Source organism: Mchenga conophoros, linkage group LG9 (assembly GCF_057382185.1).
Source record: "Mchenga conophoros isolate Kocher_MC1m ecotype Shallow Benthic linkage group LG9, M_conophoros_male_GT1.1, whole genome shotgun sequence".
NCBI classification, from domain to species: Eukaryota; Metazoa; Chordata; class Actinopteri; order Cichliformes; family Cichlidae; genus Mchenga; species Mchenga conophoros.
Genome location: NC_140534.1, coordinates 139,878 through 158,138, shown reverse-complemented (window position 1 = coordinate 158,138; position 18,261 = coordinate 139,878). Strand labels below are relative to the sequence as shown.

The window sequence follows — 18,261 nt, the reverse complement described above, 5'->3', positions numbered from 1 at the left end:
TGAGACACTTTGACTCTTCAGTGCAGTGTGGAGCTTAACAAAGTTCTGTTTTGTGTCCCAGCTGATCAGGAGGAGGAGAAGAGTCTGACGGAGCAGCAGAGGAAATTTCAGCTACTTGGACTCAGCTCAGCCACTGCAGAGAAAACAATGAGCTCAAAACAGAAGGTGACAGATACTAGTGTTAAGAAATACTCCATTAAAAGCTGAAGTACTGATATGTATATTTTATGCTAAACTAAATGAACCTTGTGCAATATTAATGTAATGTAGAAATAATGTATACAATGTATACAATGCCTACATCTTAGACGGTGACGTTGCCTCTAAACATCAAAATGAGCAGGAAGATGTTAAAGTGGGATTCAGCAGGATTCAACCCTAACATCAGCTGTAGTGGCTCAGTGTGGGGAAAAGGGTCACAGCTCACAATCATTTCTATTGAGAGCTCCAGTAGATTTTTTTTAATGTGCAGGCTGTGATCAGCTGACCTGCTGCTCTCTGTGAATTCATCCAGATGTCAGCAGATGTTTCACGAGTTGTCCTGGCTGATTTCCTTTCTGTACACTGACAGTACACTGTCTTTATATTATACACTATACTGTTGGTATGTGGGTGGAGCTCAGTGAATGAATGTCAGCATCATGAGCTTAAGTTTAAGTTAATCTCTGCTACACTTGATGTAATCTAACTCTGACATGAGCACCACAGTCACTGTGCACCAGTCACACACTGTTCTTTACTTAAATCCATCACATTACAGTAAACTTGCCTGCTTATCCTGCACTAACCTGCAGAGGATTTTACTGCAGTCTTTAAATCACATTGTGAGACAAACTGCACACAAACAGTTTGTGTGTTTACTGATGTTTGTTGGGCTGATAGAATCGCTGCATTTGAAATTACCTGCCACATAAAAAATATTACTCCATTTATTCTCGCTCGTCTTCTGTATTGCTAACTAGATGTTGAAATACCGCGACCGCAACTTATCAGCACCTGCAGTCGTTCAGGTTCTGGTGGTGTTTGGTGCCACACTCCACCTTCAGGTTTAAAACTAGTGTTAATGGAGGGAGTTTGAAGCTTCAGTTTGTTTAATGACTGCATTTCACTCACTGCCTCTGTATCTCTGTCACTGCAGGACCAACATGGACCAAGAAGTCAGCGCTCTCAGGAGGCCGACAAACCTCACAGAAGAAAGAGAGAGAAAAAAAACACCTGTGACGAGTGTGGGAAGGATTTTACCTGGAAGTCTAAACTAAAACAACATCAGCTCATCCACACTGGAGAGAGACCGTTCAGCTGTGACTTGTGTGGAAAGTCGTTTTCCTGGAAGAATGCCCTAAAAACACACCAAGTCGTCCACAGTGGAGTTAAAGCTTACAGCTGTGATCAGTGTGGCAGAGCTTTTACTCGAAGTAGCCACTTGCAGAGACATCTAGTTACCCACTCTGGAGTTAAGGCATACAGCTGTGACATCTGTGGAAAAACTTTCAGCCAGCTAGGGTACCGAAATATACACCTACGCATTCACTCTGGAGAAGATGTGTACTGGTGTGATCAGTGTGGTAAATACTTTACAACAGACGCACAGTTACAACACCACATGTTTACCCACACTGAGGAGAGACCTTATCAATGTGACCTGTGTGAGAAGACTTTTAAAACTCCACAGTACCTGAGACAACACCAACAGATCCACACCAGAAAGAGACTCTACAAGTGCAGTTACTGTGAGGTTTGTATTTTTATTTTATTCTTGTAAGTTCAGTCTGACTGTTTGGAACAAGTCTGCTCATTAAATTGTGTTAGCATGTTAGCACTTCTACTGCACCGAAGAGTAGCTCTGAGCCATTATTCAGGTTTTCATTTCATTTAAGTGTAAGTCAGATGTTACTGTAATATTAAATAAGTATTGCTGTAGTATTATGGTGGTAGTATTGTAGTTATTGTAGCCCAGTAAACTGAGTGTGTTAATCGAAACAGTAAAATGTAATTGGACGTCTGCAGAGATGCTCTTTATTTCAGGCGACTTTCAGGATAAAAGTGTTGAAGGACTGACTTACACTGTCTTTGTGTCTTTGTTTAGAAGCAGAGCGACACAGATGGATCCACTTCTCAACCCTGTCATCGCTGTGGTGGTGGGAAAGACTTTCGTTGTGACATCTGTGGAAAAACTTTCAGTCAGCAAGCCAGCCTAAAAATACATCAACGTAAACACACTGGAGACAAACTGAAATACTGCAAAGAATGTGGGAGAAGCTTCCCCACATCAGCTGAGTTAAAACAACATGAACTCTTTCACAGTGGGGTCAAGAAGCACCTCTGTGATCAGTGTGGGTCATCCTTCACCACTGCAGGTCAGCTTAAAACACACAAACGAGTCCACACAGGAGCGAAACCATACAAGTGCAGACACTGTGACAAAAGCTTCTCACAGTCAGGTAATCGTAACGAGCATGAACGTACACACATGGAAGGAAACTACAGCTGTGAGCAGTGTGACAAGAGCTTCAGTAATCTCAGTTCATACTCTGCACACAAACGATCCCACGTTACTACTAAACTGTTTCACTGTTACCACTGTGCCAAAACATTCACTTCATCATCTGCTCTGTGCAAACATCAGCGCGATCACGCAGGGCTGAAATCGTTCCCATCACAGGATCAGAGTGAATCTGAAGAGAGGGAAACATCCTCTGGTTTCAGAGTCCAACTTAAAACCCTGGAGATCAGGCTCCACAGAGCTCAGGTCGGCTCTCCTTAAGTTTAAGTTAAAGTTCAAATGAGGCTATGAATCAAACTTCCTGTAGTTCCATGTTAATCTTTATAAATTGTTCTTCTGTTTGTGTTCAGTCGTTACCTTTTTTTTCAGTGGTTGGATTAAAAATCAGTTTTCTGTTGTTCAAGTTTTTATTGAATGTATTTTGTTAAATAAAGTTAAAATATTGTTAAATAAAGAATTGTTTGAACGACAAAGATTTTGAGCCATGATGTCATTTCCTGTATTTCAGAGTAAAGACTGAAGTGACAAATGGAAACATGTTTACAGTCATGGAATAAACACTGATGGGTCATCTGTAGGAAGTTCTATTGCTGACCTGACAGACTCGACCTTGTTTACAAAGAAAGAAAGGAACTGATGACATGTGTCAGCAGAGGCTTTCAGGGTTGTTTAGAGTAGAGCTGATAGTCTTAAAGAGAACACGGCGATTATGACAATTTAACACAATGATCTGAGAAAAATATCTGTTTCTTTCATTTTTACTGTATTCTGATCAAATTTCCAACATTCTTTTAACATTTCAAAAGAAACCTGCAAATTGTCTTTCTTCCACTTTCACACTTGGCCCTAAAAACACCAACATCTGTGCATCACTCTTGTGTCAGTCTAATGAACCTAACATGTGAGTGATACATAACACACATTCACACTGGCTGCATATATCAGTCCGGGGGGGGCAGAGCAGAACTCTGTATGAATCAGACGCGCTCACATATTCAGGCTTTCCAGAGGCGTTTACCATCAGAAGAAGCAGAACAATGAATCATCAGCACCCTGCAGAAGAACACAGCAAGCAACAACTCTAACAATAAAGACGTGCTGGAGCCAAAAGATGCAGATAGCGAGTTTTAAACGATAACGCACAGGATCAAAGGGGGAGAGGGTAAAAACCCACTGCCTCCTGAGATAAAGATCAGCAAGTCAAGCTGGCAGCAGACGACACAAAACGCTCTCTGGAGGAGGCGGCGACTGTGGAGCAGGCCGACGGAGAGGCGGATCGGCAGACAGGAAGCTCCCGGGGTCCCACAACAAGATGTTGCGCGTCAGACTGGAGCAGGATATCCCCATGTTGGTGACACTGCCCATCGAGGTACAGCCCAACTTGGCAAACCAACCCTTCCCTTTCTTGGACACCACACTGGCTGATCTGGGCATCCAAGACTGAGTCTCACTCCGTGTGGGGACGTTTTTTTGTTTTTGTTTGTTTTTTAAGAAGCAATCATGTGTATATATTCAGCTCAGAGCTGAAGGAGAGGGTGGTTTGGGTTGACAACAAGAAGACCCATCCTAGAGGTACGGCGGTGGGATCCAACTGCAGGGATGTGGTCAGATGGCAGTCTGTGGAAATCAGGTGACAGTGAGAGCAACTTGATTTTCCTATTTTGTCCTTCAGATACGAGTGAAAGCCCAGATGCCAGGAGACAAGCAGCTCCAGGAGGTCCTGTACAGCACCGAGGTCCACACTGACCGCTCCTTCTGCTGCACTGGAATGGATATCCTGCCCTGGAAACAGACGTGTGCAGGTCTAGAAGCAGTTTAAATCCCATACTTTTTTGATCTGTGAGGCTCTTAATGTCACGTCTGCAGCCATGAAAGTCAGCTCAGGGTTTCTTGATTCTGATTTTTCTTTGCTGTGTCACATTTAGCTCATATCTGCATTGCCATGCCCTGAAAACAAGCTGCCGGGCTTTAGTCAGGCTCAGGGACAACGGGAGATCTGAGGAGCAACACAATGAGAACAACTAAAACTGAACAAACTTAACATCTGATTACCTTTTTTATTTGTAAGAAAAAGTTTAACGCGCCAACTGTCCACAGCAAAGCTTATTATGACAAGACTGCTTTTATTCAGTGATGTCAAAGTGTCATCACTTCATACCTCTGAACTGACATTAGATGTATTGCATACCTTGTTAGAATTACACTGTTGAAGCATTTGTAAAAAGCTTCTGTCCTTGTTAATTTATGTTTTAGGATAAGTTTTTGGGCTGTGTAAGGTCACAGGTTGCATTTCTGAGCAGAGTAGTAAAGGTAAAGTAAGTGTTTTCAAAACTAGCCACTCAGCATGTGTACAAACAGTGAGAAATCTCTGAAGAAAACCGTTTGAAGGAGCAAGAGCACACGCGTTTCTCCACAGGTTAAAGCCCGCTTTAATAATCAATATGAATCAAAGACTTCTGTCAACACAAAATAAATGTAAGGAAACACACTTTCCTGTGCAACATCCAGTTTCTATAACTGACGACAAGCTTGGACCACAGTGATCTAAACTCATCCTCTACATTGGAAATGTAAACAAATGTAAATGTGGTTTTTACTGTACCAGAGCAGGGCTGTGTGTGTAGAGCACAGCCAGGCAGCTGAACACTGTATGGTTCTCTTTTTGGTCCTCTTCGAGCGGGAGACGAGCCACCAAAGCTGGCAACACCGGTCAGTGAACACATTCAGTTTTCAGGCCCCTCTTCTGTGGAACCAGCTTCCAGTTTGGATTCAGAAGACAAGATTTCAAGATTAGGCTTAAAACTTTCCTCTTTGGTAAAGTATATATTTAGGGCTGGACCAGGTGACCTTGAATCCTCCCTTAGTTATGCTGCAATAGATGTAGCCTGCCGGGGATTCCCATGATGCATTGAGTTTTTCCTTTCCAGTCTCCTTTCTCACTCAGTATGAGTTAATAGACGTCTCTGCATTGAATCATATCTGTTATTAACCTCTGTCTCTCTTCCACAGCAGGTCTTTTATCCTGTCTTCCTTCTCTCACCCCAACCAGTCGCAGAAGATGGCCCCGCCCCTCCCTGAGGAGGTTTCTTCCTGTTAAAAGGGAGTTTTTCCTTCCCACTGTCGCCAAAGTGCTTGCTCATAGGGGGTCATATGATTGTTGGGTTTTTCTCTGTATCTATGAAGCGCCTTGAGGCGACTTTTGTTGTGATTTGGCGCTATATAAATAAAATTGAATTGAATTGAATTATCTGAGGAAGAAGCAGAGTTGGTTTGTTTCCAGCTGAAATCATCCAGGCTCAGGAATTTGAATCGATCCACATCACTTCTGCTTGAACTAGAGAACATGAGTGTCGACTTACATTTGGTCTGTGAGACACATGTCATAGTGACAGTATTTGGGTTAATATGGCATTACTCACCCTGGTCGCATTTCTTCAATATCAGGCACCAAGTTCAGGAACTCGTTCTTTGCAGCCCGCGCAAGGTAGGAGGTCTCCAGAGTGGGAACCATCGGGAAGTTTTCACAGTCTGAGCAGGAGGGACTGGAGGCACGTGAGCTGTTCTCAGGGGTCCTTTAACACAAATCACACCAAGTTAGAATCAAATAGATAACCTGTCAATAACCGTTTGCAGATCGAGGTCAATGTTCCTAAAAATATGTTTACTTCTGGCCCATGGAGCCACAGCGCGAGTCCGACAGAGAGGGGCAGGTAGAGGAAGGGGTGAGGGTGGCACTGCTGAAGCTCGTCACGGATGGATCACGTCCGATCGGTGAGATGAGAGAAAGCTGAAGTGAAACAACAGCAGGATGAGGTAGACGTCAATATAGGAACTCCCTGATGTGACACAGAAAGGCTATTTTTTTATTTCTTTGTATTATTTCTCAACTTGCAGTCACTGATGCTGTTCACCAGCTGCTTGTATTCAGTATTGAAGGTGTGTGTCAGAAGGCGCAGGCACTACAACACAACAGGAACAAGACCGATCAGCTCCGAGCAGAGAAGGAAGAAGGCAGCAACAAGAACGCCCACTAAGCCCACGTTTTTCTCACCTTGGTGGCCAGCTCCTTCTCACGCTTTCAAAGGTGGTGCTGGAGATCTGCGAGGAGACGGAGGTGGACGTGGACAGAGTGCCGGAGCTCACGCTGGGGGACAGAGACTCACTCAGGGACTTGGTGGTGGGAGCTGTTCCCACGAGAGCCGCCTCTCCCAGAAGGTGACGGGTCTTTTCCACCTGGACGAAAGATGGGGGCGAATGTGAGGTGGGGAGAAGAGGGGAGGTTAGTCATGTAAAGTCTGTACTCTAAGAAAAAACTTTTTAGAATAGCACTTTGGTCTTTGAGCTGAAAAGTCATTTTTCCCTCAATGATATTAAACAGATTTATTTCTTTATGAATCTTTTAAGGCCCCACCTCCTGCAGCTGCTCCATCTTCTCCAGCTCCCACTGGTGCTCTAGGATGAGGCTATCTCCTCTGGGCCTCCAGCCGGCCAGGTTCTCCTCTCCACGCACATAAGCCACTGATGTGTCCAGGACCTTCCTCCTCCTCCTCTGCATCCCTGCTCAGGACATGAGCCCTCATTAGGATGAAGCTCTCCACAGAATTATGATAAAACAGCTGCCGTTCTTTAAACATGTTTCATGGCCGCTCACCTGAGCTTCCAGTGTCAGACATCTTACACAAGCTCAGCTCGTAGATCCCAGTCACTCGGTTGCTATAATGAAGCAGAAGTTTTGAACAAGGAAACTTTGTAACAGGGCAGATATCTTTGATTGTGAAACAGAGATGGCCACAGTGCAGCAGCCCAGATTTACCAGTCAGGAGTTTTGGAGTATCCAGTCCCAAAGAGGTTCTTGAGAGAACGGGGTGGGGAAATCTTGACACGATGACATCAAGAGACTTAAAAACACGTACAAACAGGTACAACACGGCGGAGCAGCGGCTGACCTCCAGATACGCAGATAAGGTCATGTAGATCTTCTCTCCGTAGGGAGTGACGCGGTTGAGCAGGAGGGAACCTTTTAAGGGTGTTTTTATTTGTGCTCCCTGGCCTGGAAATAAACGGTTTCCGATCAGACCTGCTTCATCTTTGTGCCCTTGGTATCTGACTCGCTTGCTCCCCCATGCATTTTAAAAGAATCCTTCTCTTCAGCATGAAGTTCTGGCTCAGCTTTAGTGTCTGCGTTACATGTACACAAAGACAGAAACATTCAATGATAAAAACACACAGTGGAATAAAATTGTAAGACGTCATCAGTTGATGCAGTTTAAGGACACTTGTTCTTCTGTGCAGTCTCACCTGGAGCTCACGCTTCTAGTTCATGCCATCATGACCAAAGATTCTTCAATTAATAGTTTAAAGATGTCCATGAATGCACTGCTAACTGCTCTTCACCCTGATGTCTTTACCCCGCCTGTAAGAAAGCAAAGAAAAGGCTAACATTAGAAACAGCCACCAACCAATCCCTTTTACTCCACCACCCAAAAACCAGTGAGAAACACTAGTTAGTATTAACTTGGAATCAAAGTGCACTAATCCCCAGGCTCCCAGCATAACATACAGTCCAACACAAACTCCACAAACTGTCTTGCTTCAGCTGACTTTCCTTCACCTTCTCTCCAGACAATCTGTTGTGCTCTTTTCAGCACAAAGCCACACTCCTGCTCACTGATCCTCACCTCTTTTTAACCTAGTCTCAGCAACTTTGTCCCATAGCTTGCACATCCTTTCCACCTCCATCTTTCTTCCCAGCCAACTGATACATACCTTTTCTCCTTCCTTAAAAGCCAGCCTAAGAAATACGAGTTCATAAACGCCACAGAGAAATAAATCAGAGGAATAAAATGCAAATGATATTGCTTACACTGAACAGCAACACCCAGGTGAGGATTATCTAATGCCAAATTTTCCAAACAATGAACAAACCGTGCCCTTTTTCTCACCATGTCTAGAGTGTAGAGGTCAGCCAATGTCGCTCGGATCTGCTGCACAGCTTGAGGCTGGTCTGGGAAGAATCTGTCCAGGACTCCAGGTCTGGGGAGCACTTGCTGAACCTTCTTGGTACCAGCCAGGTGAGCGCTGATATCTGGACACAAAACCATAGAAAAAAAAAAGAAAAAAAATGCATCTATTAATCACCTGGATCACCTGTTGAGAAAGAAAAAAGAAAACAAGCAGAAGAGAACAAGAGTAATAGAATAAACAACATCACAATGATATATGGGAATATGACAGTAAATACTAAATATTAAACATTATTGTGCAGCACATAAGATCAACAGAACACAGTGTGCTTTGAGGTAGGAGCCAAAAAGGGTGAAGTTTGTGTGTGTGAGCACCTGTGAGCATGGACGCGCTTGTTTTTTAAAAAGGTTCCTTCATGTAATAATCTGCTAGAGGGTGTGGGGGGGCCACAGCCCCGTCCTCCAGGGCATGAAGCAGGTATGGAGGAGATCAAAACTCCAGACATCCAGAGGCCCCCAGAACACAACAGACCAAGGAAGACCAACAGAGGGGCAGCCGCGCCACTGTCCCAGAAAGAGCTGAGGAGAGTCCCAGATGAGGGCTCACTCAGCAGCCGCGGAGCAGAAGCCAGGGGGAGTTGCAGTGACACGCCCGTGAGCTCCGCCGGCAGCCAGCCGTGCCTGAGTGACCGAGCCCCAGGCCGAGAGGCCGGGGGCACCCCCACCTCCGAAGTGGCCCGAGCGAGCCCCAGGCTCCAGGCCCCGATAAGCGGCCGCCAAGGAGTGAGCCGGTGTGTACCTGGACGCCCATCCCCGGACACAAAGAACCACCAACGCACCGATGTCTGAGGGAGTCCGCCACTGGCAGGGGAAGTGGTGGTAGGGGGAGATAGGCCTCCAAACCTTGGAGGGCCTGAGGTTTCCCCAGAGAGGTGGCGTCTGATACCCAACCTGACATATAGACACAGACATACAGGCACACACAGACACAAACATCCATTCCCACCCTCATGCTCTCATATGTACTTACTCCACACTCAACCAACGTGGAGACAGACATAAAGAGACGCTGTACACACGATCACACTCCCCAAGCGTACTCTACGAACCGGGTCTAGGTACCCTTGCCCCTGGAGGGGGGAACTGCACCCAGACCCAGGTAGTGTTACCCTTTTCCCTGCGGTGGGGAGAGGCAGACCACCCCAACTCCGCAGCAGCAGGGAGGCCCCACACTCCAGACCGCAGTCGGACGGCCAACTCCTCCTCCTAGCCCCCCTGCTCCAGCAGGCCGCAGAGAATGGGGGTGAGAGAAGACTCCAAACCTCCCTCCACCCGCTCATTGTAGTGTTGATGCATGTGTGTTCTAAGGTGCATTTAAAACCCAGGAGGGCATGGAGCTACCTGCCAGAGAGCAGCAGGTAAGCGCATAGTCCCTCCTGCTAGCCCTCAATGTCTACGTGTATTTAAAATTGAGAGGTGGGCAACGACACCAGGGGTGGGGTGTACATGTATCGTGTATCCATGTATCCATGTATCCATGTATTGTGCCCACCCCCAAGATCCTATATGTATGTGTAATGAGAGTGTGAGTAATGTGAATGTCTAAGTTGTGGGATAAAATTGAGGCAGAGGCAGCCAGAAGGGGACAGAGGGGGGGTAGCCTCCTCTGCACCCTGGTGACACCCCCATACTCCGCGCCCCGCCAGGGAAAGGGGGCCCAGGCCCATCCAGACCGGGGCCCAGTGCAGCAGCGCCTCCCGGCCCCACAGAGCCCGGGACAGTCCACCCAACCCCACCACAGAGAAAACTGCACCCACCCCACCATCCACTCATCTTCCAGACTACATAAGACAATAGACGCCCAGGCTGAGATCTTCCTCCACCTCTCCTGTATCTCCCCCTCCTGCAGAGAGAGTTCCTGAAGAGCGGAAAGCTCCAGAGAGTTGCAGCATGGCCTGGAGGTGTCACTATCACAATCTGCGGGGAGTATGATCATTTGTTATGAAAAAAGAAGACCCAAATGCAGACTCACAGGCTGGCAAGGATCTTTAGTTTATCCTTGCCAGCCTGTGAGCAGCCTGTTTATTTTGGACGGAGAGAATGATATGAAATATCTGACAGGGAACTGAGAAACTCAGAAACCTATACTGGGGGATAACACTAGGAAACATGACCAGTGAAGCTGGGTGACGAAAGGAGAAGATTAAACAATAAACACACAGGACGGTTATTAGGGAAGAGGAGACGGCAGGGACAAATCAGGAGTAACGAGACAGTTACAGCAAAACTCAACATAACCAACAAAATAAAATAGGAAGCACGTGTTTTGATCGCTGGCTCCAGTCTGCATGCTGAAGCTTCCTTTGGTTACAAGATACAGAACCAACGTTAGTGTGAATGAGACTATGAGAATGTTATATAGCATTTGCTCCACTTTGAATTCAGTTTGAAGAAGTAAAGAGACAAACAAACTTAAAAGAGACCATAGGATTAAAAAAACACAGACACCGCAAAAGGACGAAACACGGGCAAGAAGCAAAGTAAACAGAAAAGGAAGCAAGGAAATAGAAAGATAAGATCCACATGAATAGAATAGACAAAATATGAGTGCTTCAAGCAAACTGTGCAGGAATAAAATATAAATAGCAAACAGCAGAAATAAATAACAAATGGGGGAAAATATGTAGGATGAACAGGAACAAAGACACTGGAGAACAAAGTGGTGAGGGTTACTCAGACCACCATTAACTGACTAAATACATGGGAACTGGCAAAGTGAGACGCGGTCACAGAGAGTGACAAGGTACAAGGCGCACAAAAAGAGGGACTGGCAAAATTAGACGTCTATCAGAAGTACAGAATACAGAGACAGACAGGCAGACAGTGAAACAAACATGGAGACAAAACCTGCTACACACAGAGACAACACTAACACGGCCTGAACATGAAAGGAAACAAATTTAGACCAGCAACTAAGAGGAAGCACTAATTTGGAAGGGAAATAATACCAGACATATGGTGCACTCTGAATATCACCAGTCTGTTGCAAAGCTAACAGAGAGACAGACAAGCATTCACACCTACAGCTAATTTAAAGATACCACTTCAGCGTCACAGCTGGGTCCTTCTCTGTGTTATAAACGACACAGAGAAGGCCCCAGCTGTGACGCCACAGTAGTTCATTTGTTGACTGATACATCGATGTAGTCTCTCAGGAACGAGGGCGAAATGCCAACGACCGCCTGTCTGTTTTCAGGGCTGTATTTGAAGCCATGCTCCAATCAGGCAAAGTTTTAAGTGTTGCACATTTCGATGGGTTTCTTTCAGCTGACATAGTTTCCATTTGGGTCATGTGGTGTTAGATACCCCAGCGTGTGGTCATAGGGTGAAGAGCCCGGACGATTAGTGGGATTTTAGGTGTGGTGTAAAAATGGCGCTGCAACTTTAAAAACGTTGTTGCTTTAAGGATTAACGTACAACCATACTTGGGCTGAGTTTGACACTGGTTCTCTTCAGTAATTAAAATAGCTTTAACACATGATAAGATCAAATGTCAGCTACACTGTGACAGTCGAGGGGCCACACTCAGATATATTTATTCGCTTGTTCTCTTTGTGTGATAAGAGTTTCCATCTGAATTTAACCCCTGTGTGGGGCTGATCTTTCATTTCATTTTATTTCAAGCTCAGATTCTTTGCCTTTGGCACATTTTCTGTGACGAGACTTCAAACCATTCCCACCGTCCTTATTAATCAACATGGTGAAGTGATTCTTCGCAAGGTGATGGGATAGGAAGAGTTTCAGAAAATGAGGCCTTTTGTCTTTATTGGAGAGGTCAGTGCAGACAGGACGGATGGGGGGAAGGCGAGGGGGGAATGACACACAGGAAACGGTGTTGGTCAGACCCAAAGACAGGCGTGGGCAGTGAGGACTCTCACCTTCAGACTCACTGTCTAATCAGTCTGACAGTGAGTCTGAAGACAGAGCAACCCAACACACGTTACTATGTTCATCATCATCATCATTGTTTATTTATATAGCACTTTAAAAACACACAAGGCTGACCAAACTGCTGAACAATAGAAACATAATAGATACCATAAGAATAATAAATACGATACAATAATAAACATAGCGAAAAACAATAAAATACAAGTCAGTCAACCACTGAGTCAAAAGCCAGTGAATAAAAATGCTTTTTCAATCTGGATTTAAAAACCAGCACTGATGTCGATTGCCTAATGTGAAGAGGAAGATTATTCCAAAGCTTAGGAGCCACGATAGAGAACGCTCGGTCTCCTCTCAGTTTCAGCCGTGATTTGGGGACTGAGAGCAACAGCTGCTCAGCTGACCGGAGCGAACGAGTGGGGACATAGGGCTTCAGCAGGTGCCAGACCATTTAAAGATTTAAAAACCAATAAAAGAACTTGAAAATGAATCCTAAATTCAATTGGAAGCCAGTGCAGGGAGGCCAAGAGTGATGTTATCACTAAGCAGGACATTAAATCAAATTAATGAGACACCAAAACAAGAGCTGGAGCCCAAGACAGCCATGAAGTCACAGTGTACACAAATACACAAGAAACACAGAAACCAGCTGGGTGGATGTGGCTCGGGAACCTTCTGTTACCTTGAACGTCGGTGTTTTGAACGCTGGCTGCTCCAGTCTGCTTGTATTTGTCCAAGATTTCCCCTCATATCTTGGTTATGGTTATTTTTTCTTTTATTAAACTGATCACACTCCTGTTCATGAATAGAAAAAAACCCCATCAGTGTATTTTCACTTAAACAAGCAGCTGTTTTTTTTGCATTAAAGTTATATAAAAATGTAACAGTGCAAATTCCTCGCTGACAGTTTAACCAAAAGGCATTTCCAGTGGAAAGTAGCCGACATATTCTCAGCATAACCATGTATAATATCCACAAAACCTGAGAAGGTTGGAGAGAAGGTAGGCGAACTCTGCTGGGATCTGCGTTTAACAAAGTGTCTAAAGACGAAACAAAGAAATCTTTCTGTAAATGTTCAGATGCACAGACTGGACTGAAAAAGAGTGAAAAAGCAGCTAACGTCCAAAAATAAGAAAACTTTGAAAGAACTCCAAAAAAACCTGGAGAACTTTTGCTCAAAAAACAGTTTTGTTTTTTTTAAATTACAAGGCAATCTGACAAAATGTCATCAAATGAGACTCAAGACTTCTGCAGGTCTCTGCCATGACTCAATTTTTTTTTCTTAACGGCAGAAACAATTGTTCCTTTTTTACTTTGTTTCTATTTTCTCTTCTTGTTTTTATCTGTTGAACAACAAACAACATTCATGCTGATTCACATAATATCCTGTCTCTAATCTCTGGGATTTCCTCGTAGCTCTTTGATGCAAAGAACATCCATCAAACGCTCCAGCTTGTGCTCAACATCATCGTGAACGGTGATGGTACTCTGACGAGAAAATACTCAGTCGACCTTTTGGTTGATTTGTTAAAGAACCCCAAAATAGCTGATTACCTAACAAGGTATGCAGATAATTCACAGCTCTTTTCCTGAATAGCTGCTTTAAAACTCTGCTGAAAGCCTTTGTCCATTTCCAGGTATCCCCACTTCTCGGCATGTGTGTCTCAAGTGTTAGGACTGCTGCATTGGAAAGACCCAGACCCTGCAGCCAAGGTGAGAGACGACAAATATGATAACCCACACCAGCTGTGTTTAACTCTGTAAGTTCCCAGTATTCCCTGAAACCATCACGTGTGACACAGTTTACATCAGACGTGATGCAGCTGACCTCAACACTGACCTTCTTGTGGTAACAGAGACTTAAAAAAATAATAATAAAGCAACAAAGTGGGTCGCTCTTTGACAGTAAATTCCAGTGCGGTCCGCTCCAATCTCCTCAGGCTGACTCTCTTCTAGGCTCTCCTGACTGTTCCCTTTACATGTTGATGATGTGTCTTGTAAATCTGGATCCCTTTCCAGCAGGACGCTCCTCTTTTTCAGACAGTACCTCAGCTGCTCTCTCTCCTGACAGTCAGCTGTCCACCTCTGCATGGCCAGTCGAGCCAGCGCCGGCATTTGAGGCAGAGCTCGGAGCAGAGCGGGCAGCCAGGCTGAGCACGGAGCAGAGGTTGAAGGTCGCAAACTGACATCCACGTCTTCCAGAGAGCCCAGACCTCCTGCTGCAAACAGACTGCACCAACCGTTGTCTCCCACCAAGCTGTTGTAGGACAGATCCAGTGCACGGAGTGAGGAGAGACAGCCCCGTCTGCACACGGCAGCTGCACAGAGGAAGAGGACCCATTGATAACTGATCACTTCACTTTACTGTTTTGTTCACAATGTTTCTGATGGAGACAAAAATAACACCGAATAGTTTCATTGTTTTGTTTTATACGACAGCTACAGATGCTGGCAGCATGAAATAAATGAAAGAAATATCAATTTCCTTCAGGCTTTACTTGTCTTAATATACATTTATGCAGCCTAATGATCCACTACAGACCAAAAAAGAAAAAGTATAATGTCATTGTGTGTTAGTTACCCAGATGTTGCATGTCATCAGTGGTGAGCTCGCAGCTGTAAAGACGGAGCTCGCTGACGACTGATGGCTGCAGAGCATCCAGCAGGAGCGCCAAGTGACCGCCAACCACTTTACACCAGGAAATATCCACCGTGCGCAGATAGGACACCGCCAGGGCTGATGCATAAACACAAAGTTTTCACCATTTCAGGCTAGAGGGTGGAAGAGGTATTCAGGGAGAATGACTTGAAGGAAAACTTCTATAAATAAACAAGTGTGTGTGTGTGTGTGTGTGTGTGTGTGTGTTACCCAGAGCAGTGAAGGACTCGTTGCTCATGTAGCAGCTGTTGAATGGCAGCCTCCTCATTTGTGTCGCAGGGAGGGCGGAGACCAGCAGGTGGACCACACCTCCCACTTCCTTATTGGATGACACATCAAGCTCGGTCAGTGCAGTGAGAGAGGGCAGCACCTGGACTGAAAAACAACGAGTCACATGACTGCTGCAGCGAGCATGCGATTAGTGTCCGGCGTGTGAGATTGGTAGCAACTGACTCAGAGCCTCTAGATCATCTCGCGTGAGGCAACACAGGTGGAGGTCGAGTCTCTCCAGGTGTGTGACGTGAGCCAGGTGAAAGGTGAGGCGGCTCAGTCCACCAGCTAGAAGCAGCTTTACAGTATATTAATCAGAACAATGCTGCTCTCTAATGTATCTTGGTAAAGCGCAGAAAAATCTAATGTTTTATATGATACAGTGTGATTTCAGTAACATATCATAATGGAGGCTTCAGCAAGTACTTACGAAGGAAATCTTTCCTCTGCTCTTCAGTTAGTTCATCAAATACCTCCCAAAACATCTGTATGGTGGGGTGGCGGTCATGATATCTCCAACCATAACTTGTGTTCTGAAAACAGTGAAAATGACTGTTATAATCATAGAGTTTGTAAGGTCAGGCATACACTATGTTGCCAAAAGTATTCCCTAACACATCCAAATCATTCAATTAATGTGTTCCAATCACTTCCATGGACACAGGTGTATTAAATCAAGCACCTAGGCATGCAGACTACTTCTACAAACATGTGTGAAAGGACGAGTCGCTCTCAGGAACTGAATGAATTCCAGCATGGTAATGTGATAGGATGCACCAGTGCAACAAGTCCAGTCATGAAATTTCCTCGCTATTAAATATTCCATAGTCAGCTGTTAGTGATATTATAACAAAGTGGAAGTAATTGGAAATGACAGCTAGTCAGCTGATGCTAAGGCTCATAGTGCACTTAAGTCACCAATATCTGCAGTCTGCTGTTGTTACAGATGTCCAAACTTCATTGGTTTCCATGGCTGAGCAGCTGCATCCCAGCCTTACACTGACAAACACAATGCAAAGCGTCAGATGGAGTGATTTAAGCATCTCAACACTGGACTCTAAAGCAGTGGAGATGTGTTTACTGGAGTGACGAATCACACTTCTCTGACTGGCAATCCGATGGATGTGTCAGGGTTTGGTGGTTGCCAGAAGTACTTGTCTGACTGCACTGTGCCAAGTGTAAAGTGTGGGCATGTGTGCACATGGCTGGGCACCAGTGCACAATACAAGGTCCATAAAGACATGGATGAGTGAGTTTGGTGTAGAAGAACTGGACTAGCCTGCACAGAGTCCTGACCTCAACCTGATAGAACATCTTTGGGATGAATTAGAGCAGCAACTGTGAGCCAGGCCTTCTCCTCCAACGTCAGTGTCTGACACCATAAATGCACCTCTGGAAGAATAGTCAAAAAATTCCCATAAACACACCTAAACCTTGTGGAAAGCTTTCCCAGAAGAGTGGAAGCAGTTATAGCTGCGAAGGGTGGGCTGACTATTATATTATACTATCATACAAAAGTCTGGATTAAGACTGAGATGTGACTCAAGGTCATATTTGTGTTAAAGCAGCCGACTGAATGCTTTTGACAGTATGCAGTACACAGTTATTGTGCTACAGGACAGCTGTGAAACTACAGCCTGTGTCTGTTTGGCTGACTCTACCTGTTTGAACTTTTCCCAGTCATGCACGTCCTGGCCGACCAGCACTCCCTGCAGCTCCTCTGGTCGAAACAGCCTCACCAAATCCTGCTCACACACCAGGAAGAAGCCTTGCTTGAACTCCTGGAACAGATTCTCCACTGATGTGTTGAAGGCATGATTCACATAGGCCTCCACAAACTCCTTCCTGTTTAGGAGGGAAAATGTTAAATTAGCAAACATTTCACAGAGACAAAGGTGCTGCAGATGAACCTCACAAACACTTCATGTTTTATATTTACCTCATATTAAGACCTACTAAGGACCTGATTGTTTTTAATTATGTCCTGATCAGAGATGGGCAGTAACGCGTTACTTGTAACGCGTTACTGTAATCTGATTACTTTTTTCAAGTAACGAGTAAAGTAAGGGATTACTATTGCAAAATCAGTAATTAGATTACCGTTACTTTCCCGTAGGAACGCTGCGTTACTGCGTTACTAAAACCGTGATTGTTTTTGCGAGAATGTCTCATGACAGTGACGTAAGCAAGTGCGACGTTGGTGACAGCAGCTGTGTGCAGATCAACAATGGATAATATATCGAGTGCGGGAGAGAGTATGAGCGTGCAGCGTTTAAAGCGTGGAAGTACTGACCTTACTTTGAGTTTGATTCCATAAAAAGTGACAAAAACATTAGCGTCCATCGTGCGTGGGAAGAAAACTTCTTTTTACAGCGAAAAAAACCCCTAAACTTCCGAGCAAGCACCGAGTAGCTACGACGTGATGGGAAACTCACAGAGACACTGCGCGGATTCTTCAACTGACCGCAGCACACCTGCACCAGGGTAACCCTCCGCCTACCCTGCTCCTGCTTTACAGGTGAAAATAGAGCAAAAGGACCGCTGAGTCTTTGACTTTATTTATTTTCTGCTGTGTTTTACTTGCATCTGTTTGAAAGAGTGAGTGAAAACACAAAAAATATTTTATTTTATGTGCTGGAATGTGTAGAAAATAGGTTTAAATGTTAAACTAATTTATTCAAGTCAGAGAATGTTGCATATAATTAAATGTTTTGCTTGATGCATAAAGTTAAAAGATTAAAACTGATAAAACAAGTTAAAAAAAGAGACTTTTCCATTTGATTACATTTTGTATGATGGATTATGTAGAAAAAGTAGAATTGGGCTGAAAGATCTATCACTTTATCACCTCTTCAGGTTGTAAATCGTGTTTTTAAAAAGTAACTAAGTAACTAAGTAACTAAGTAATTAATTACTTT

At 44.6% G+C, this 18,261-nt stretch overlaps 1 protein-coding gene across 6 annotated transcripts; it reads right to left on the bottom strand.

The window, feature by feature from the left end:
* Nucleotides 1-12,472: 12,472 nt before the first annotated feature.
* On the bottom strand, nt 12,473-17,151 carry LOC146566480 (leucine-rich repeat-containing protein 31-like). Of its 6 annotated transcripts, none has more exons than XM_085286042.1 (6): nt 17,005-17,151; nt 16,623-16,735; nt 15,774-15,876; nt 15,284-15,448; nt 14,996-15,151; nt 12,473-14,732 (listed from the first exon to the last, which is right to left on the bottom strand). In XM_085286042.1, the coding sequence occupies exons 3-6, from the start codon at nt 15,826-15,828 to the stop codon at nt 14,275-14,277; spliced, it is 834 nt and encodes a 277-aa protein (XP_085142168.1). In that variant the 5' UTR covers nt 15,829-15,876; nt 16,623-16,735; nt 17,005-17,151; the 3' UTR covers nt 12,473-14,274. The 6 variants fall into 6 exon arrangements, with proteins under 6 accessions (XP_085142168.1, XP_085142167.1, XP_085142169.1 ...); XM_085286041.1 differs by having other exon boundaries at nt 16,640-16,735; XM_085286043.1 differs by lacking the exon at nt 16,623-16,735.
* Between the last annotated feature and the right edge of the window lie 1,110 nt (nt 17,152-18,261).

Bases quoted from the DNA above. Each gene is read 5' to 3' on its own strand.
- LOC146566480 (XM_085286041.1), bottom strand. The intron at 15,449-15,773 runs GTAAGTACTTGC...GTTGTTTTTCAG, and splicing joins GCAGAGGAAAGATTTCCTTC to TCCAGGTGCTGCCCTCTCTC. The intron at 15,152-15,283 runs GTAACACACACA...TTTATGCATCAG, and splicing joins CGAGTCCTTCACTGCTCTGG to CCCTGGCGGTGTCCTATCTG.